Consider the following 23,482-nt stretch of genomic DNA (forward strand, 5'->3'; position numbering starts at 1 on the left):
ATAGCCAACCAATCACCCATACCTGTCCCTGTAAACAGGGATGTTTGGAGAGAGAATGTAACCTGGTACTTGGTCTTACACTCCCCTGAAAGAGAGCGAGCGAGCAGTCTGTGAATAAAGACTTGCCTAGGAAAATGTGCCTGGGCCAAAGAGGTTGCCCAGGACAAGCATATCAAGCCCTGCCAGGCTCAGCCAGGTACCAGACTTGTTATGCAGCTCCAGATATTTTAATGACTTCTGTGTGACGGACACTGTGTTTGATGGGTGTCGGGGAAGCTAAGACAAAGGGGTGCCCTCACCCAAGAAGGGGTAGACAGACATTCTATAACCTGTTGGCTGCAAGGTTGTGGGTAGGGCAAGAGTAGGGCAGGTAGACAGGTGCAGGCGGTCCAACAGAGAGGACAGTGGCAACTGGGCTGGAAGAACATAGGAAGTAGATCAAGAGGACTTGGTAACTTATGGGAGATGAGTCAGGCATGGGGAAGAGTGGAAAGGGAAGAGGTGAGGAATGATTCCTGAGCTGAGCCTTGAAGATGGGTAGGTCTTCCCCAGGAGAAGTAGAAGATGGAGGAAGGGTATCAGTGAGTCAAAGCATGAGGCAACTTTGGGGTTGCTGCCTGCTAGGAAGGGACTGAGAGGGGCAGAACCGAGAAGAGGCAGGACAGCCAAGTAGGCTGACCACTAGGGTCAGGTCATGTGTGGACAGCAAAGAGGAAAGAAAAAAGTAAAAAGCTAGGTATGAGTCCTTTCTTTAGTCCTTGAAAATATCTTGTCATCTTGATTGCTTGAGCATTCTATTCTGCTGCAAAGATTTTTTTTCACTTTTGACCTAGATATTTATCTTCATTCCTGACAAATGCTACCACTGCTAAGGGCCCCAGAGGGTGATGGGTAATGTTAAATAACAGAGCCTGTGCTTGATCAAGCCGTTCAGACAGTTGGACAACAGAACTGAAAGCACCTCTTGGGTCACAATCTATATCAGGAAAAAAAGGGAAAACAAACCCACAATGCATCCAAGTCAAAGTCATTGCCTCTGCAGCTTTCTCCATTCTCCTGTGCACCAGCTCACAACCTCAGCTGCTGGGAACCAACTGCATGGACAGGTGGCCTTCTAAGCATAGTAAGTGCCAGATAAAGAAGGAGTTGGCATATGTATAACTGGGTGTATAAATAACTGCAGCCCTCTTCCTGATAGAGGGCCTCAAAGATGGCACAGAGCAATGGGGGTAAAGCATGGCCTTGGAAGCTAGAGCATCAGCCTCTGAATCCAAGCTCACACTTAGTTGTGTGGTCCTAGGCAAGTAACAATATCTCTAGGCCTCAGTTTCATCCTCAGTAAGATGAGTACAGTAAGCCCCTGTGCAAGTAGCCATCATCGTAAGGTTCAAATTAGATACCAGTCAGTACTAATTACAAGCAAGAGATTAAGGTCCACTCTCTCCAAATCGTGGCTATAATCAACAGCAGCACTAGGCTTAGCAAAATCATGCTTATTCAGTATGTCCCCTGAAAGATCTGTGGTACTGTCAGCAAAACCTTCACAATGGAGATAAGGAGAAGCAATTCACTATTTGGCCGAACTGGACTTGTGCACCACTGGTGTCCAATGCCTAATTGTGATCATTCTCTGACAGCTATTCCTATGCCCAGCCACTTCAACACAGGGGTTATCTGTGTGGGTTGGGTCAGCCTGCAACTGCAGACGTCTGCCTATTTCCCTATCCTGGCATGTGAAACAGCAGCATAAGCCTAGAACAAGGTTGCCACCAGCAAGTGGGCTCACTGCCTTTGTCATCCTCACAGGATCACGAGGACCATGGACGTGGCTTTCAAACTATACTCAGCAGAGCCCCCTCAGGGGCCAAAGGGAGAAGAAAGGGACCCCCACACAATCACATGCTCTTCTTGGATAGCTAACATAATGGACTAGCAGAGGTTCTCAACCCTGACTGCTCAATGGAATCACCTGAGAAGCTTTAAAAAATACTGTTTTGGCCTCACCTTAAGACAAACTGAAACAGATTCTCTGTAAGTTGAACTTGAGCATAAATATTTCAAACATCCCTCTGGTGATTCTAATATGCAGCCAGGGTTGAGAACCATCTAGATAATGGGTTTTTCAGCTAAAAAAGGAAAAAAAAAAATCATATTCTTATGGCAACTCAGTGACTTATTTCAGACACTTACTGCCTTCTATGTGCAAGGTACAAGGGCTGCAAAGATGAACAAGTCTCCTTTCCACCCTATATTATAAATTCTACATTTATTTTAATTTCTTCAGTGGGTAAACTCAGGAGAGCAGCAGGTGTGTATGAGTCAACCTCCTCACAACTAGCACTGTACTCAGCACTCTCCAAAAAGGAATTCAGTAGTTAAACTTAGGAAGTTTCTGCAAGGTCACTGTATAATACCCTCAGGAGACCTCAGGGATGCTGGCAATAAAGAGCCAACAGAACATTCTAAATATTTTCAAGAATTGCAAGGATATTGGATACAAGATCAACATGCCCAAAAAGTGCTCCAACACACCAGCAATAATCAGTTAGGAAACATATCAGGAAAATCATTCCATTCACAATAGCAACAGACATTAAGTTTCCTAGAAAAGACTTTCCTAAGTAAACTTAACTCTGTTAAGATTTGTAAGGAAAAAATAAAACCTGACAAGGGATAGAAACTAGAAATTCAGAGGAGATTCAAAATAGCTGAAACAATTTTAAAAACATCTTGAACCTAGCTAACAATTAAAGAATCAAAGAAATATTTTCATCTGTCAGACTGGAGAAAAGATTTAAAAGCTGGTAATACACAAAGTGTCTGCAAGGGTACAGAGAAAGGCATATTTTCATACACTACTAGTGGGAGTATAAATTAGTATAGCCTTTCTGGAGGGCAACTGGACCTATCAATGAAAAAATTTTAAATGTGACTTTTGGTCCAGAGTAAATTCAGTACTAAGAACCCATCCCTGAGTCCACACAGAAATGTACAGAGATGTTCACTGCAGTGAGGCTGGAGGCAACCTAATGTCCCTTCACTGTAGATTGGTTAATCATAGAGTATTAGTGTTCTCCGGAGAAATAAAACTGACAGGAGGTATATATGTAAATATTAAGAGATTCATTGTAGGAAGTTGCTCACTCAACCATGGGGACTAGCAAGTCCGAATTCCACAGAGCAGGCCGTAAGTTGGGAACTCCGATGAAGGTTTCGGTGAATTCCCCAGAAGATGGCTGGTTGAACTAGAGATGAAAATGTTTCCTTTTGACTGCTGAATTTATCAGTTCTCCATTCAATGCTATCAACTGAATGAGATTTCTCTCATTGCTGCAGGCATTCTCCTTTGTTGATGGTAGATGTAACCAGCCATAGATGCAATGAACTGACGATTTAAATCCACAAAAATATCCTCACAGTAACAAGTAGGCCAGAGCTTGCTTGGCCAAACAACTAGACACCATAACCTAGCCAAGTTGACACATGAACTTAATCATCACACAAGGTATTAATACATCCATGCAGCTAACAAAATAAATGATATAGATTGACAGTCTAACACAGAAAGAGTACCACACTATATTGTGAAGACAAAATGAGGAACTTGGAGAATAAAACATATAATAACAAAAGCAAAACCAAAAGCCACCACCAAATCTGGTTTTTTATACATAGAGAAAATAGCCTGCTATTTGCAGCTAAATTGGGAAACCTGCGTATCTATGGGCACATTTTTCTTTATAGATTTCCAAATAGGTTACATTTTTTTTAAAGCACTAATTACTTCCGGAAAAAATAGCAAGATTAAAAATTTTTCAAGGTCAATAAGATAAGCCCTGTCCATCTATAGCACAAGAAGTAAAGACACCTCGGTAGTAATGGCATACCTAGTGCCAGGGACCAGGGTTCTGGGAGAACAGCAGATTCTACAGGCTGGGGCAAAGGTTGGTACAAGATGAGCCTGGAACATCTTGTTAGGTCAAAGATTACAGAAATGCTCAAGGAAATGTTGGGCATGTTTCAAGAACACAGGTATAAACTTAAAGGTGCTCCCACTGGCCAATTCTGGAGCTATTTAAGGACCAAAAATACGGACATTAATGATTTACAGACTACTTAAAGAAATGGGGACTCACTGGTACCTAATGGGTATAAGGAGGAGGGCTGACTAGTAAATGAAGGAGGAGGACGATTAGAAAAACAATGTTTTACAATCGTAACAGTAAAGATTCATCAGGCCAGAATCAGCAATGTTTGCTAAACCTAGGGGGAAGTTTGATGAGGAGCAGGATATTTATATGGCTTAAAGTATCTCTCCAGAGACTGCTTAGTAGTTGGAAGGGGAAAAAGAGTATACCATGTTATTGCCTCTTAGCTCCAAACTCACCTTTCCCTGCCCTTCCCTGTCACATGGAAGCTAAGACTCTGCAAACTCTCTCTCTTTTGTCAGCCAGCCAACAGGAGGGCTCTGAAGGAGACTGCAAGGCTGGAGGAGGAAGGACTTTTTTTTCCGTTTTTATTTTCAGTGTGGCACTGCTCCCAGCAGCATTCACCACAGCGGCAGTTCTCTGCGCCTGTGGCGACAGGCACTCTCCGGCGAGTTTTTTCTTCAGCACAAGGAAAGCAACATGTTCCTGTGGCAGCTAATTCTCTCCTTGTAGGTCTGATTCTCAATCTTGCAAGGCCCTCCTCTGAGTTTCTAAGTTCCTTCCTTGTTCACTCTTCTGTCAGCCCTACCTATGGATGGTGGTTGTTTTCTGCAGCTGCCACTTAGCTCTGTGACACCTTACAGTTCTTTATCAGATGAATTCCTTACATTAAAATTATCCTGCTCAGAGATCCTCAACGGCAGGTAGAGAGGGCACCCGTGGCACCACCAAAGGGCTCTAAGGGGGAAGGCAGAGCCATGGAAGCCACGGAGGCTGCAGATGAAGACACAGGCACTTCTACTGGCACAGTGAGTGTAGGTCATGGTTCCCAGCATAGCCTTGATAGTCCTCATGGCTCCTAAGGCCCAAGAGGTGAGGACCGTGAGTCAGCGATGCTCCCCGGGTTGCATGGGTACCACATGACCCAGGGCCATGTGGAGATACAGTTATCAGTACCTGGCTGGAAGGCCAAGAAGCTGACTGCTGGAGTTTACCCTCATGGTGCCTTTCCAATCCTCCCTGGAGGTGGAAACGGCCCACAGGTCCCTGACCCCTGATGCCCAACACCAAGGGCAAGTGGCTCAGAAGTTTACAGTAACTGACAGTGTCCTGGCTGCCAGACGGACTGCTGAAGATCCTGCTCTCTTTCAAATTTCCATCAAGTCCTTTCTTGCCCAGATTTCCCTGGTGGTATAGATCATTCACCACATTGGACCCCCGTTTCCACTAAGCCTTGGCCAGGAAAAGGGGCTGAGGCCAAATATCTTGTTTTCCCTATGATGCAATGCATTAGGGCACTGACTTCTGGAATACTTGCCAGTTTATTATTAGGGTCTAACTTTTTTGCCTATCTTGGCATTTGGGAGCTTGAGGCCCACTTGCTTTCCCTATATTTGAAGTAAGGGTAGGCTTAAATGTTTGTTACTGCAGAAAATAAAACTGAGCTATCAAAACAAAACAAAACAAAACAAATTTCATGTTCAAATTCTCTCTTCACTGAGTCCTGAATGATATATCAGGTGACCAAAATTAATATCACCAATGAGGGGCAGATGGACACTGCGTGCCTCCAGATGCAATGCCCCGAGAGGACACAACAGAGCACAAGTAGCAGCCCAGCCACTTGGAATCCAAAACTTGATCTCATCAAGAGGAGAGCATTATTTTAAAATGGGACTATATTCTTCCAAAATATCAATGTCATAAGTGACAAAACCACAGAACTGCTCCAGATTAAAGGAAACCAAGGCACAATTAAATGTAATACCTGATCCCAAATTGACTTCAAAACTGTGGAAAAGGGGAAAAAAGTGCTACCAAGGATGTTGAGGTCAGTTGGAATATGAATGTAGATTTGATTAAAGCATGGTATCAGTGTTAAACTTAAGGAATTTGACAACTGCACTGTGGCTCTGTCAGAGAATATCTTTACTCTTAGGAAACACCCTCTGAAGTGTTAGGGGTAAAGCACAGGGTGGGGGCGGGAGTTCAGGGGGTCACACAAATGCATGCAAGTGAGCAGGCACACAAGAGAACACAAATGATAAATCCAGTGGGGGCAGAATGTTAATAGGTGAACCTGGGTAAAGGGTATTTGGGCCTTATATGTATACTTCTTATCTAGCAACTTCTCTTAAGTTTGAAATTATTCCCAAATAAAGTTTGTTGTTGTTGTTGTTTTAAGGCAATAAGATATTGCAGTGGTTCTCAGCAGTGGCTGTACAATGGATGTACTCCCAGACCACTTCAGAAACTCTGAGGCCCAGACATCTGTAGTTTTCAAAGTTCCTCAAGTGATTCCTGTGTGTAGACAAGGTTGGGAAGCACTAGCATAGGGGGAGACCTCATTCATGGCATTTCACACATGAGGGGTAGCTCTTTTGCCCTCTGATTTATGAACAGCACTGGGAAAAAGGGTCTCAGGGTAATGCAAGATTCCTGGTTTCAAAAGTGAACTACCTGCAGTATGGCAGAGACTCTGGAGATGGCAGAAGCTGGATTTGTATGGTCCAGGCCAACATGGACAGATTCTCCTTCTAGAATTTCCAAAACTAGGATAAAAGGCATTTCCATGACTATTGTCACAGGAATTAAACACAAAGCTGGAAGAAGCTGGAATAGTTAAATTGGCCCTGGAGCTACCACCTCTTGTCTTTTTAGCTTCACTATTACAGAGGTAGAGCTGGGTCCAGATGACAGAACCCAGCCAGAGGAGGCAACTGCCCCCACACCAGACAGGAATGTGTGAAGGCAAAGTATGTGTGAAATTAGCCTCACAGGCAAGTTCAAGGTATGGGCCACCAATTGGCACCTTTTCCCAAAGCAATCTCCTCTGGAGGCCCAGGTTTGTTGTACAGCAAGAGCCAAGGGCAACCAACATCACACACTAGATATTGTTCACTTCAGCTCCAATCTGTGTCGGGGTAGCCAAAGAATGGTACATACAGAAAACTGTAGGGACAGGGCTGGAAGAGGAAATGTGGTTGTGAAAGGTCACAAGGACAAGCAACACTCTTACCCACTATGCAACAGGTAGGGACAAGAGGTAGGATGGGTCAATACCAACATTATCAAACCCCTCTAAGGTCTCTGACATCATGAATGTTTTGGTAACTTCCACTTTTTGAACAGGAGTTAGCTTTTACTCCTCTCCTTTCCAACATCATCTCCATATTCAGGCATGACAGACCTGCATGCTATGGACATCATAAAATCAATGGTCCAAAATCAAATCTGAGTTCACTCTGCTAGAACTGGTCCATATTTGTTCTCTGCCTCTATGCCTAACTCTATTTCCCAGGTGACTGAACCAGAAACCTGGGATTCATCCTACACTCCTTCCTTTCTCTCCCTTCTCTCTGCTCCACATCCAACTGATGATCAAATTCTGCCATTTCCCCCCTCCACACAGTCTACAAGTCCACCACCCTTCACCACTTTGACCAGCACTGCCCTACTTCATGCCCTTAAGCTCTCTCGAATGACTACTACATCTTAACCAATGACTAGCCCCACCTTCTTCAATCCATCCTCCCTATCATCCGTAACAGATCTGCATGCATGACTACCATGTTCAAACCCTTTAACAGCTGCCTCTGCCTTCAAGTCATGGCTGAGTTCCACAGAATGTCATTTAAGACCCTAGAGGACCTGGGGATTTGCCACTTCTCCAACTTCTTTTCCTAGCCTTGTATTTTAATCTCCAGGCACAAGGAGCTACTTGTAACTCCTTACATACTCCATCCCATTTCATACTCTCCTACAAAGCCTGTTCAACTTCCAGCTTGGGTACCTTCTCCAGAAAGCCATCCTGGAAAGCTTGCAGGGCCAGGTTAAGCACACCTCCTGTAGACTTCTGTTCTTTTATTACTATAGTCACTGCACTGTATGGAAATTATCCTTCTGTATATGTCTCCTATACTAAGACTCCAAGGTCCTTGAAGACACTGGTCCTGTATCCCCAGTGCCTTGCGCATAGTACATGCTCCATATTTATAGGATTTACTGAACTAAAAAGCATACACGGTTTTTGAATACCAAGGCCTTTAGAATTTGCCAACAGATATAATTAAAAAACAAATCATGATGAACTGCAGACAGCACCAACATTACATTGCTGCTCTGGAACTGAATTATCCCTAAAATAAATAAAAACTACAAGTTGAGGGATGATACAGAGTTTATTGAATTAGATTTTTCTATTTACAACTGAGATCACATCTACATACTATTCTGCTAGTCTATATGGGTACATTATTTTCAAATGAGTTTAAGACTTACGATGAACAGGGCTCAATCATACAAAAACACACGTACTCACACTAATTGTTTTAAAACAGTAGTGCATACATTATATTCCTCCTATAAAGCCAGCTTTGATTAAAAACCACAAGTTTCAAAAGATCAGTCTCTGATTTTGAAGATGAACCAAGATATACACCACATGATTCTAAAGTCTATTTTAGCCATTTTATACAATTGCTATCTTATGGACTATGGAATATATATATATTTTTAAAGGACACTGATGAGAGGGCACCATCTGGTGTTAAGTTCAACCAGAGAGCTGGCTTCCTCCCCCTTCTCCCAAAACCTTTGGCCAAGAATTCTAATTGTAAAGACTGAAAGGATCTGGTGATAGTCCCATTAATTTGAGGTAACAAAAGCAGGCCCACATCCTCTTTCAATTCTACCACACTACACAACTCGCAAATGGTTCTGAAATTAGAACATTTACCACGATACTTGAAAAACTTAGGGACATGGAGAGGCAGCTAGAACGAGGGAAAAGAAAGTCGAGGATAAGTAGGTAAAAGGTACATAAAAAAGTAGGTACATGAAGAGCCAAGCTGCTTTGTCCAAACCAGTGTGCATGTGCTTTAACTAAATGAACTCAGGAGGCCAACAGCAGCAGACCTGCTCAATTCACCTTCCAAACCAGAAAAACAAGACCAAAAAGCTCAGGTTTGAATTTTCTACTATGCATAGGTTCCACCGGTGATGAGGAGCTCATAAGCAGGGTCTCTACTCCTTCTGCACAACACGATGCATGCACACAGCATGCCCAGCAGCTGTAGGGAAGAAAACAACAGTGGAAAAAAAAGGCTGAAAACCCTCTAATGGCAAGTGTGTACTTACTTCTATGATGGCAATGGAGATGTTTCAAAGCTCAATGACCTCAAATCATCAAAAAAAGCAATTACAAGAGTAAACAAGGAATTTCTTATGAATAAATTTTCTAGGAACTATCTATGTACCAAATTTTAACTTCCCTGCTTTATACCTAGGAACTCTTTATGAAGCCACAGAGAGTAAAGGCTATCTTGTTGCCATTCCCACCATTAATCTAGAACAGCACCATCCAAAATAATTTTCTGCAATGATAGAAATGTTTTATATCTACACTGTTCAGTATAGTAGCCACTAGCCACGTGCGGCTATTGAGGACTTGAAATGCAGCTACTGCAACTAAGAAACTGCATTTTAAAATTTTTATTTAAATTAACTTAAATTTAGACACGTGACTTGTGGCTACCATATTGGACAGCAAAAGTCTATTGAGTGGAATGGTCAAGATTATGTGTGTTAATGGTGGTCTTTTGAATTTGGGGGAGAAAGGCTTTACAACAATCCACAAACTTCAGTACAGCAGGCCTATGGTGGAAAATCAATCCTGATGCCAAAATATGGGCCTATGGTGGAAAATCAATCCTGATGCCAAAATATGCTGTATCTGAAGGTGTTTGTTTCTTTCACAATTATTTATTATTTTGAAATCCAGGTTTGGCTTCTGTGGTATTATAGGCACATTACATTTTAAAGGTCACTATTCCTTTTTACATTTTATTTTAATAAGCCACAATTCTTCTATGATAGCATACTGCAATAGTAATAAAATCATGCTCTTTTATTTTGGATAAGCAAGAGGATTAAGTGGATTAACGAGAAAACAATTCTAGAATTTCTGATTCAGCTTCTCACAACATATAAACAGTAACCAAAGGATTAAATAAGGGTATATTACTTTGTTGTTCTAACTTTTTATTGTAAGTGAAAGGCCTCAATTACTTGATTTTAAAAGGCCATCTGGGGTCAATCTAATTTCAGCAAAATGTACCCCATCTGTAAACAGACTCTCAAGTTTGAAGTGGAAAATTAACTACTAATAAAGATACATATAGAGAATAAGGATGTCCTCAATCTGAATGCTCCTTGGTATAAAGTTGCACACTCCAACTTCTGCCTTCACATTAGCCTATATTCTAACCATTTAGGGTATATACTTGCTGCTCAAATCCATTAGTTTCATTGTATCAATCTTTGCTGAGTGCTACCTAGTGCAAAGCAACCTGAAGGATTTTAAAAATGGATATTGTTGAAAGTTTACTAAATATCTTAAGCCAATTCTTGACATGTTTAGTAACAAATCTCTTAAGAAATACATTTCTGTTCATTGTACATCAAAACATTATTAGCAGAGCTATAAAATCAAACACAATTAGGTTCCCAGGCAATGTTAAATTGAGCAATAAAAACACTAAGCTCAGAAATTACTGATCTGTTGAGGGGAAAAAAAATCTCTTCTCATCTCCACCTCCTCACATTTCTTTCAGTTGGTTAACTCCTACTGAAGTAGTCAGCATTCTCAAAATAGGGTCTGAAAAAGTATCATTTCTTTCCTAATTCTTTTATTTCAATTAAGTCAACTTGCATTAATTTAAAAACAATTACATAAACTTGATAAAACCCTTCTCATGCTTAGGAATGAGTCTATTTATGAACACTAAGCTCCAAATAATAATTTAATACAGTCCAAAAACCTCATTACCAAGTATTACAAGTTTATTTCCAAAGTGTTGTGATATGAAATTTCATTGATTATTGAAATTGTTTCAACAGCAGACTTGAAAATATTACACAAATATTTGAGCTCTAATTTCTAATTAATTTCTTGCAATGAAATTTTCCCTTTTACAGGGAATATTCAAGTCATGAAAACTAAATCTTCACTTAGCCCAATATAACACTCCACAACTGCAAAAAATGATTACTAAATACAGAAGCAAGTGATGATTAAAAACTGAGTGCCAAGGATGAAAATGTTTTCAAAGACACGATGTGGGTAAAGGTGTGGGGAAACAGCAATTCTTATAGAAAGTTAATGGAACTGCACATTGGAAACACCGTTTTCTGAGAAAATTTGGAAATATCTATGAAAATTCATTCCTATACTCTGATCTCTGAATTTCACCACTATCAATTTTTGCCCTACATAGACTTTGCACAAACTTATAAAACTTGTATTTTATAAAACTTATAAAAACTTGCATTTTTGTAACAGCAAGACTTACATGTCTACTAATGCGGATTAGATAAATCAAAGTTTATGCCCAAAAATTAGAATATTATATAGTCATGAAATTAAAAAAGAAGACCTATGTTCAAAACATGCTAATTAGTTTTTAAAAAGGAAGATACAAAAGGTTTACATACTGTATGATTCCATTTATATAACATTTTTTAATGGCAAAATTTTAGAAATGGAAGACAGATAAGTGGTTGTGAGGATATAAGGAGGGAGATGGGTGTAGTTACATAAGGGTAACAGGAGAATTCCTTGTGGTCTTGGAACTTTTCAGTATCTTGACTGTAGTGATGGATACATGAACCTACAAAGATGTACAACTGTATAAAACTTAACACACACACACACAAACAAAAATTTGAGTAAGACTGTGGATAGTATCAATGTCAATATGGTAGTGATAATTTTGCAAAATGTTACCACTGGGAGAAACAGGATAAAGCGTACAAGGGATCTCTCTGTATTATTTCTTTTGTTCTTTCATTTTCTGTTCTGTGGACTTCTAGGACAGAGACATTGTTCAGCTTCCTCTAGTCTTGTATTGTGAATATCCAGTCTTTTTACTTTGGCCAACAGTTTCTTTTATTTCCATAAGATCATCTATTTTTTTATTTACTCTTGCAATGTCTTCTTTATGCTCTTCTAGGGTTTTTTTTATGTCACTTATATCCTGGGCCATGGTCTTCCTGATGTCCTTTAAATCCTTTGCCATGTTTTCGTTTCTGGATTATAGTTCTTTGATTAATTTTGCCAGATACTGTGTCTCTTCAGATATCCTGATTTGTGTGTTTGGAGTTGGATTCTCCATATCATCTGTTTTTATCACATGCATTAAGATTTTCTGTTGTTTTTGGCCTCTTGGCATTTGCTTTGCTTGGTAGGGTTCTTTCAAGTTGTAAAAAAAATACCAATCTAATTTTTCAGAAACCAGTTTGGTGGCGTACACTTTAACTAACCAGCAGATGGCATCTGTGAGTCACCTATACTCCTTCAGTCAGTTCTCTACCTTGTCCCCGTGGTGTGTGGGGAGATGATTCTTGTGGGGTTCAGCTGGAGAACTCAGTTTGGGTGTGTTGCTGGAGCCGTCTGCCCTGAATGCGGGGCGTGTGTACGGGTGGCCAGGGAGGAAGGACGGTTTTAACATTCAAAGCCCCCAGGTTCCCGAAGATTCACGGCCGCCGCAAGAGTCTAAGCCTTCATTTCATTTCAGCCCCAGACCCTCTCTCTCGCTGTCCCACAAACCACCAGACTTGGCTTAGTGTCCCTGGGTTCTCCGAGTGGGTCCCCCCTCCCAGCCGCAATCCTCCAGGGCCTCTGCCGAGAGAATGCCGTGCTACGTCACCAGTGCGCGCCGTCCCTCAAGGGAAGCCCCGGGCCACCGGGCTGTGGAGGGGCACTTTCAGCCTGATGCAAAGATGGCCGAATGGGGCGTCTCAACCCCCACCCCCTCCTCGCACAGTTCCTCCTTCCCAGCTCCGGATAACTGGCGGGGCTCTGGGCTGTGGGCACGGCCCCAGGCAGGAGTTTATCCAGCCCTGTGGGGAGCCAGCTGCTAGCTGAGGGGTTTCTTTCTGCTTCCGGCTCTCCCCTCCGTTCCCCCAGCCCCAAGGGTATCTGCAGCGGGTTATCTTCCAGGCCAGACACCGAGAGGCCGGCCCAGCCCCCTCTTGCTGTGTTTTACTGTGTGGTTCCCACTATCGCAACTGCAGCCATTCCTGGGTTTTTCCCCCTTTTTTTTTTTAAAAGAGCCCGTTGGTCTCCAAACACCAAACCCTGGCTTCCCCAGACTGCCACGCGGCTGCGGGTCTTCCAGCCAGCTTACTCATTTCAGAATGCAGACTCCCGGTTTCACCAAGTATACGGCCCCTCTGGAACTAGGAGACCTCGTCCAGCTGGCACATTGCTGTAACTAGTATTCTGGGTCACTTTCTGGTTTTTATCTAGTGTTCTTCACGGAGGTGATTTTTCGCCCTGTCTCACCTAGCCGCCATCTTAGTTTCTCCTGTATTATTTCTTACAATGACATAAATATACTATTATCTCAACTAAAAAAAAGCAAGGTACAAAATTGCATGCTGTAAGTTTCTATGTGTATAAAAAGTATATATGTGCTTTTATAAACACAAGCTACTCCGGAAGGTTATATAGGTAATGGATAACTGTGGTTACCTCTGCAGAGGGGCACTCAAGAACTGAGGGTTAAGATTGAAAAGGGAGATTTATCTTTTACTAAATATACTTTTGAATCATTTGAAAAGAGTTTTTTTTTTTAATCAAATGGGTATTTTCCATTAAAAAAAAAACTTTCACAAGACTGATTTTATCAAAATTAAAACAAAACAAAACAAAACAAAAAAACAAAAAAAACATAACTCTGAGCCAATAATGAACTAGCTTCCAAATTCATATTCGGGAACTAGAATACAGGTTACCAGGGGCTGAGATGACAGTAGTGAATGGGGAGCTAATTCTTAATCGGTGTCGAGTTTCTGTTTGGGGTGATGGAAAAGTTTTGGTTATGTATAGTTGGTGATGAATGAAATTAACACCACAGAATTATATATCTGAATGTGGGTGAAAGGGGAAATTTTTAGGTGGTATATATATTGCAAGAATAAAAATGTTTAAAAAAAAAAACAAAAAAAACAAAAAACAAAAACAACCAGAGGACTATACAACACAGTGAACCCTGATGTAAACTACTGACTATAATTAGTATTATCAAGTACAGTAGTATCGTCTCATCAGTTGTAACAAAGGTACTACACCAATGCAAAATGCAAAATGTTAAAAAACGGGGGCAGGTTTATGGGAATGCTGTATTTTCTGCATGATCCTTCTGGAAACTTGTAACTTCTCTAATAAAAATAACTTTAAAAAGAAAAAAGTAAACTAAAAAAGAACTAGCTTCCCATGCTCTTATTGAATCAAGGAAAGTATTACTTTTAAGGAAGTATTACTTGGAATGTTTTTTAAAAGAATGTCAGAATCAAGCCACTCAGCCTTAACTCCTACCTACAGACCCAACCTTAAATGCTCTTCATTTATGTTTTTCAACTCGTTTTAATAAATAACTGGTACCCAAGAAGGAGGAGGATGGAAAGAACGGTCCCAATCTCCTTCACACTTGGCATATAGGCCAGAAAATAGCATCACGGTCTTGGGAAGTACTTCTCTACGAAGTTTGCTCTTGATCATTCCATCTTAAGGATGTGCCAACTTCATGTGACTATGAATTAAAGACTGACAATTCTCATTTCCCCCATATTGCCTTTGCAGAGAGCCCTGTCTCCAGTTGTACTTAAGAGCTTGCCAAATCAAAATTTAGATTTTTGTCTATTATTAGGACTAGATCCTCTAAATACAAAATTCACAGTTGGCCATTTGTTAATTTAAGAGACTGGCTAGTCTCAAAGACAACAAACCATCTTGCTGATTGCTAACAAGATGAGGGGTACAGCAAAATTTTTAAAATGTTCCTTCTCCTATATCCAAAAATTCTATTATAACTATTACCTAGTATGTTTCAGGTTTTTTTCTTCCTTAATCATTTTGGTTCAACCTACACTGTGACCAAACCTACATGTTTGGTCAGCAAACTTTTTCTTAAAGGGTCATATAGAAAACATTTTAGGCTTTGCAAACCAAAAGACAAAATCCATCTCGTCACAACTACTCAACTCTGCCATTGTAGCACAAAAGGAGCCACAGACAATCAATAAACAAATGAGTGTGGCTCATACAAAAGCAGGTAGTGGGTCTGATTTTGCCCCTTGGGGCCAGTCTGTCAACACTTAAACCAGAGCCTTTTGTAGGAAATTAAGTTTAGAAAATTCTTCTTAAATTCACTTTTCTGCAATAGTACTTTGATGAAAGGTGGCTTAACAGTACCACGAATCACACTCAAACAAGAGGAGACAATACTTAAAACAGTTTTGAAACTCACACTACCAGAAATCATCTATCATCTTTGACATTGTTTAAAACTGTATTACCTGTTACAATTCTTACAGCTTCTCAGTTTTAGAACCTGAAGGAAAGTGCTAATGACATTTTGATGCTATTATCTTGTGAATTTTAACCAGATAAAGCATCTATTAACTGTCAGGCTTAATAACAGAATTTAGGAATTAATCCTCCGAGAATTTTAATTCTTGTATATGTAAGTGGAGGCAGAGTACAAATGGAGTCAGGATTCAAGCCTTGGTTTCACAACTATCTATATGATGGTCATTATCCGTGCCCCTTTCCCTTAAAACAAAGGGACAGAAACTAGAGAATCTCCACGAGTCCTTCTGGTTATAAATTTTTATATTGGGATCAGTATACGAGTGTAAAAGCTCACTGATCTTTTGAGTTATTTCTGCTTTTGTTCAGGTTTTCCACATGCAGGGTACCAATCTACATCAGATTTTGAATAGTAGAAGTTTAGAACATTTACAGGTCCTCTTAAAAAAATGAAAGGACACATATTAGGGAAAATTCTTTTATTATTTCTAATGGATGCTATTTCCCTTGAAACCAAAGTTTTATTTTCAAAACCACTTGATTTTGAGTCCATGAAAGCTCTGAATCCCTGACTTTGCCTTGCTGAACTGAAAATATAAAATCTTTATCAGTTATTACTTAAGTCAGAGCCATTTAAATACAGCACATATGGCAGGCAAAAGTAAATTAAGAAATTAGTTAAAAATTTATTAACTCCCACTGAAAAATATTTAATGAAGAAATATCTGGCTGGTTAATAAGCTTAACTAGATGAAGGATAAGGCTAATGTGATAATTTTTATCAGTCTTCTATATACATGTTGCATATTCCATGATCACAAGCACCATACAATTTCAAAGCTTTTTTTGCTGCATGCTAATATGTGCAGCTTTATTACCACAAGTAAAATAATTAAGAATGCACAGATCAGGATTTCACCTGGGAAAAGAGACCTCCTCCTTTCATTACTTTTAGCTAAATGCATCTGTTTGCACATACAATCAAAATATGAAATACATCCCTGCTGATCACCGTATTACTGCTATGCTAAGCTACAAAGTAAATGCTTAAAAGGGCATAGACCATAGCAAATAAAGAGCTTGGCTTTGTAATGAATCATTTCAGGGCTGCTTTAATACCAGCAAAGTAAACAATCACCCTTTTGCCATTTTAAATGGATGCCCTATTAATAAATACACTAGCTTCTGTTCAAATATACAAAGCAGGCAATCCAAGCAAGTAACAATTACACTGGTTTTCTCTAACAATTAAAAGATACCTACACTTTCTGAAATAGCCTGAAGCCTATTTCAAGAACAACTAATAGAAACACTTTGAAAACTAGATCTGATGAAAAGGATTTTCTATCATTTTCAAATTGCTGGCTACTTTCAGTTCTAAGACTCCTCTGAGACATTCCTTTACAGTTCCATAAGATATACTGTATAGCCTGAGAAATCAGGAAAATGAGTAGCTGTACTGGGTGGGAAAATGGTTGTTTTTCTTCTTCAACTGTTTTTCAAGGAAAGGTGAGGGATAACTGAGTGTTTAGGGTGAGGTGGGGGAAGCAGATAAAGTGAAAGGTGATTAAGCAATTACTAGCTACTCTGCATAAGGTATTATCAGAGAGAAAAAAATCCCTGGTTGTTTTCATTGGTAGGAGTTGGGAAAACAAGTCCCCTCAGCAATCAACACTGTCATGGCATACTTCCAAATGTGCCAAGTAGTGTCCTGGACTCTTTCATGGCTGTCATTCTTAAAAAATCTAAGTCCACAAATACAGAAGGGGTTAGACTATCTGTGTTTACTGGAAGGTCTTTTCTGTAAAGCAATCAAAATGTTCCTTTTAGTCTAAAAGGCTAGTGCTGTCACACTAGTTTTTGATTTATGTATTGGAATACGTAAAACCCTCGAGGACAGAAACACAAGAACTGTAAGTAGAAATATTACACAGAAAAACTGAACTAAGGCTTTTCCATTTCTAAACTGAAATGAAGCAGTACAATTTTTAAAAACTTCTGTGAAGTTCTATTAAAATACCTCTCCCAAATCCAGTATAACAACAGTTTATATTCTAAACAGGTAACTCATTAACCAAGGCAAGAAAAATAAGGTGAAGAGCCCCCTCACACGTGGTGCCTACCCATCTAGATCTCTGGTTTCTCTGGATCTTCCTGGGTTCAGGTGTAGAGGCATGAAAAGGAAGATGTTAGAAACTGGTGGCTAGTACCTCAACCATTTCCAAGTTATCTATATACACAAAGATACACTGTACTTGGTGGTTAAAACCATTCAGACTGATACTAAAGAACCAGCGAACTCTGATAAGCTGTGCTTACCTGAATAGCTGCAAATGCCAGTGCTGCCCAGATAACATGCATCATGATTTCTTGTAGCTTCTTCACAACCAGAGCCTCACACCCCTGAAAACACAGTCATCCTTATCAGAAGTCTTTTTCAAAAGTGAAGGCTGAAGAGTCACAGATTACTACTCATTGGCAGAAAACAGAAATGACAGAAACTGTAGAGCAAAAGTTACAGGCACATAATTAAAGCAAAAGACAATGCATTTAAAAATAATTTAGTGCAAAATAAAACGGTGTTGAAGACAAGCAAAAGAGGGTGGAAAAGAAGTTCCAGGTAGAGATAAGACAGAGAAAAATAGGTTATCAGGCTAGACTCAATTCTTAGCCAAGAGATCCAACTCACCTCAGCATAGAGGTCAGAGGGGTGGGCCAGGCTGCCATTGCAGCTGCTGGCAGTCTCTCTGCAACAGCTAAGAGGGACACTCTGGTTTTTGGTTTCTTTGAACCAGTCTGTATTTTCCCAGTCTGAGTAGTTGTGAATTCCACAACAGTGCAGCTAGAGGAGACAGAAGAGAATGAAGATATTACTCCTCACAAAACACATTAACACCTGGAGTGAACTTCACATTTCCACACAGTGCAGAGCTTTTAAAATAAGCTACTCTAGAACAGAGCTGCCCAACAGAACTTTCTGCAATTATGGAAGTATTCTGTATCTGTGAAGTCCAATATGGTAGATACTAACCACATGAGGTTACTGAGCACTTAAAATGTGGCTGGTACAATTAAGGAAATGAATTTTTGGTTTTAATTTAAATAGCCATACACGGCTAGTGGCTAATGTATTAAAGCACATAGTTCTAGAACCTCCAAATGAAAACCACATTGCCTATAAGGCATAGTTTTGAAGAGCTAAGAAAATCTTCATGTCTTACATGTTAAATATCTGGTTCCAAGTTAAATATTACTTTCAATGAAAAAGTGTTTAAAATGTTTCATTTGAAATGTCTGAGTTTTGCTTTAAGGTTACCAAGAAAAAAAATGTGGAGGCAATAGATGAAACAAGATTGACAAAGGTTAATTTTTGAAGCTGGATTATGGGTATATAGTTTATACTATTCTATCCTTACGTATGTTTCAAATTGTCCATAACAGATTTTTTTTTTTTTTTTACAGTTTTTTCTGTTGCCTTTTCTGGCCTTGCTTACCAGAAATAGATTCTAGGGGAGGTGGGAGGTCTATATCTATCTGGACTTTTACCTTTCCTGTGACACACACCCCTCTGACAAATTTTTTTTGAAAAAACATCAGATGATTAAAAAAAAAAAAGTTTAAGACACTCCTCTGGCTTTGACTAGGGGATGGCAAATAAAACTTTTCAAGGGTGAAGGTTGAAGAAAAAGATTGGACACATCAGGAGGTAAATTCAAGATGGCTGTGATGGTACATGGCTAATTTATGGAGTAATAATACAGTCAGTTTAATGTTGATTGAACAGCGATTGGCCCTTAAAAACAAATTCACCTCAAAAGAGCTCACCTGTCGTTGTACATAATCAATAGCCCGGCTAGCAGCATCAGGGCTGGTTCCATTGTAGGTCTTATACACTTTCTGAATGCTGCGATCAACCTCATTTTCCACCTGAGTTGAAACAAAGGATTCAGTCCCTCAAAAACACTGGTACAAAGTAACAGTAGTCAAAGCTCCAGTTAAAATACCTAAATGACATGTTTTTAAGCTGCCAAATATTTCTGTGAATTTCTTATAAGAAAAAAAATTTTCCCCCTTCCTGCATCAACATAGATTCAGACTGACAGGTAAAAATTCAGACATATACCATGTGGATTAAAAGCATTCAAAGAGAAAGCTGTGTGCAAGATGGCAGACTAACAATCTATTCAAGAGGGAGAGAGCAGTTGAGCCCTGGGATAGATATACTACATTATTGATGGACTACCTTCTTTTTTCAAAAGGACCTACTTTTTCCTTTCTTAATGGAGGTAAAAATAAAACAACTTCAAAGCCCCCACAAGATACTTTTAGGACAAATACCAACATTTCCATTTTACTTATGCAATATGTAAACTAAGCTAAATATGCAAAAATAATCAGCAGGTTAAAAAAAAGCCCTTAGAAATGGCACTTTCTGAGAAAACTGCAATTCAATGTACGTCAAAGAGGAGATAGGAAATAAACTCTTTGTAATTCCTTGCTGACAATGACTACAGTGGCAAATAAGTGTCACTTAACGAAGTTTCCTTGCACCAGATTCTCCTCACCCCTCTAAAATGAAGAGACTTATTTGGTAATAATGTCAGTGATGTGATGAGACTATAAAGTCGATAACCAGATCACAGATAGGCACCTAATCCATTACTTCTCCTTTTTTTTTTTTTGGCATGGCTGCAGCATGGTACCTTATGCTATCAATGGTTTTACTATTTAGTTGGTATATGTCTTTAACTTAAAACTGTAAATGAGAATGGTTCTATTACACTTTCATCATGGCTCTAAAGTAAAACCTAAATTAATTTAAAACAGACTGTTTAGCCTTAAATGGTACTGGGGATAGACAAGCAAAAGCAGTCAAGATTAAGACAGGAGAGAAGGAAAGGAAAGGGGAAAGAAGAGGGAATGACCAAAAAAGAGGAAAGAGAGGTAAGACGGGAGTGGCTGGTAGCAGCTGCCGGGATGTTCTAAGTTGGCAGGGCCCCTTGCTCCTCAGGATAGGGAAAAAGGGTAGAATCTCAACTCAAAGGCACCTTTTATGTCCAGAGCCAAGATGTTTTTTTAAAGAGACAATCAAAAGTGATATCCTCAATTTTCTTCTAAAAGAGAAATCAGAAAATTTACATTTATCCTCTCCTATCTAGGGAATATCGGGCTGAGGAAATGTGAATAAACTTCTCAGCTGACCAATTATTCATCTGCAGCTTATCCTAATATAATTTAAAGAAAATAAATATCTATAGTCAAGAACAGAATTAACACTTTGCTATATTAAATGAGACCAGAAATCTTGATATGCAGATAATTTCTAATTAACTTTAAAGATTTAAAGCACTGACTAACCTAATAAAAGAAAATGTCTACCTTGATAAAATGAATTTTTTTTACTTCACTTGGAACACTTAAAACACCATTTAAAGCATTATGTGACTCATAGCAGACAACATACCTTTGCTCTGTAAACGTATCCCAAAACCACTACAACGACTTCCGTGACAAAAACCAAGAGAAGGATGATAACAAACTGTAAGGAAATATTGGCAAAAAATTAAATACAAACAAAAGCAATAACTTTAAATGCTCTCTTGATAAAAAACAATGATCAGAGAGACTGCTAGAAGTTTAAAACAAGTGCTAGATCTGTTTCAATCATAAAAGCCAAAAAATCTATGAAGTTTCATGCTCAATTCAAGAAACGACAGTACAAATTAGATATTCCTGCATATTATGACAACACGTGGTCAGTGAGATGCTAACTCACCGTGGCAAGTCCGCAGTGGCTTTCCCGGATTGTGGCACAGCAGCCAATTAGTCCAATAATGAAAAGCAGGGCTCCTACAGCTATGATCACTACAGCAGGGATGAGAGTGTACACATCTTCAAAGAAGTGGTCATAGTCATCATAAGTGATGAAGACATAGGCTCCCACGTAGCATAAAATGCCAGCTGCTCCCTGTAGAAAACAAGGTCAGAGTATTGGCAAGGGTCTAAGCCCTGTCCAGTAATGTTTTCCTACTGTTTCTAATTTATAATTTAATGAGATTTCCCATCCTTTTAGATCAATTTGTAGATTTTTTTCAGCAAAGGTGAAGTCTCCTATTATTCATTATTAAGAACACTTCTTTAACAGATAAAGTTGAAAAGTTTGGAAGCAAGTATGCAATTTAAAATATATATATTCTTTTAAATCTTTCTTCCTTTGGCTTCCAAGAGGTTCCACTGCTGGTTTTCTTTTTACTTCTCTAGCTGCTCACTTTCTTATTCTCTTCATGGACTCTTCTTTACCAGACTCTGAAAAGTTAGTGGTTCTATCTTCGGCCCTATTTTCTCATTATCCAGGTTGTCCTTGGGCTATATTAGCTATGGCTTCACTAGTCATTATATCTCACTGTCAAAGTTATCATCTCAGACCTACAAATTTTCATGTGGAAGTCCAACAGACACCTCACCCACAATCTGTCTCAAACCCTCTTGGCCTTCATGCCCACCCCATCTTGTCTTCCTCTCATATTACTATCTCAGCAACTAATTTTTCCAGTTAAAGGCCTAAGAGTTATCCTATACTCTTGCTCCACTTCTATATCCCATCAATCACCAAACTCCTTCAATTCTACTTCCAAAACACTGGAACTTCTCTTAAAACCCACTGCAGTCCTTCTCTCTTAATTTGGGCCTTATCATTGTTCACCCTAAATCTTACTTGCTGGTGGGTTTTTTTTTTTTTTTTTTTTTTCCTAGTGTGTGTATGGTGTGTGAATATATGTCAATAAAATGCATTAAAAAAAATCTTACTTGCTGATTCTCTCTGCCCCTTAATATGTTCTCTACATTATAAGGGTTATTTTTGTTAAAAATGCAAATCAGATCAAGATATTAGCTTGTTTAAAATCCTTTACTAACTACTCCCAGCACCCACAGATGAGGCAAATAAGGCCCTTGACAAATTATGCTGTTCCTCTATCTTTCAGCCTCAAAGTTCATCAATTGCCCCTCATACACTCTGAACAACATAAAACCGTTATACCCAAATGCACCACACACTCTCTCAGTAACACATAGCAGATACTGGTCAAAATTCATGGAGGACTCCTCACCTTACCCTTATCTTGAAATCACCCTCTCCCCACTATCATAAGATGTTTTTCTTTTTCTTCAGTCCAATGTGTATAGTTTTTAGTTCACCATTCAAACATTATCTGGCAACTTAACTCAGCTGCTGAATCCCTATTGTGTTTGTCTATTATAATTATAAATACTGCACTTACAGCAACCATGCCTGCTCAAAGGTCCTCAGAGTCCAATGAAATAACTGCTTGAGGAGAAACAGCTTAATAGTTTTTGTGCACTTAAAGAAGTACATGAACTACTTAACACTTACCAAATACTTATTTTTCACTATGTAAATGTTAAGATGTTATGTAGAAACACATATATATGTATTTTTACACTCACATATATGTGTATATATATGCATGTACACAACATATTACAAAAGTAAACTTTTCACTATCAAACTGAATTAGCAGGAATTCCTAATGAAATAATCAAATTTCCCCGTTTGTCTTCATTAGCCACCTCTCTGTCCTTTCAAGTCTTAGTTTTTCTTACTCCAAAAGTAATATTATTTCTTAAAAGGTTTGAATTTAAATGAATTCCATTTTTGAGTTTCTAGTAAGTAAAGTTTTAGCCTACATAAATTTGAATAAAAACAAGATAAAACTGAAAGATATATGTCAACAATCTGAAGCATAGGACACTGAAGAACTACTTATATTTTAGATAAAAAATGGTGAGTTTTCAATCTAAAGAGATGCCTATGAGTGACAGTGCTGTCTGGGAGCGGGCCAAGTGAAACACTTCCAGGGCTGTCACCCTCAACCCAGACTGAGGCACTCATCTGAAAATGAGACTGAGAGAAGGCAGAAAACAAAACCAACAGTAGATA

At 39.2% G+C, this 23,482-nt stretch overlaps 1 protein-coding gene across 1 annotated transcript in view; it reads right to left on the reverse strand.

Moving 5' to 3' along the window:
• Positions 1-8,310: 8,310 nt before the first annotated feature.
• Positions 8,311-23,482, reverse strand: part of TSPAN3 (tetraspanin 3) — a 28,287-nt gene continuing 13,115 nt past the window's right edge. Inside the window, exons 2-7 of the mRNA XM_037833331.1 lie at positions 21,299-21,490; positions 20,987-21,061; positions 19,348-19,449; positions 18,212-18,364; positions 17,842-17,925; positions 8,311-9,220 (exon numbers count right to left, since the gene is read on the reverse strand). Of these exons, the coding sequence (XP_037689259.1) occupies positions 9,128-9,220; positions 17,842-17,925; positions 18,212-18,364; positions 19,348-19,449; positions 20,987-21,061; positions 21,299-21,490 (699 nt within the window). The 3' untranslated portion in view covers positions 8,311-9,127. The remainder of the gene's footprint in view (positions 9,221-17,841; positions 17,926-18,211; positions 18,365-19,347; positions 19,450-20,986; positions 21,062-21,298; positions 21,491-23,482) is intronic.

This window comes from Choloepus didactylus, chromosome 4 (genome assembly GCF_015220235.1).
Source record: "Choloepus didactylus isolate mChoDid1 chromosome 4, mChoDid1.pri, whole genome shotgun sequence".
NCBI lineage: Eukaryota > Metazoa > Chordata > Mammalia > Pilosa > Megalonychidae > Choloepus > Choloepus didactylus.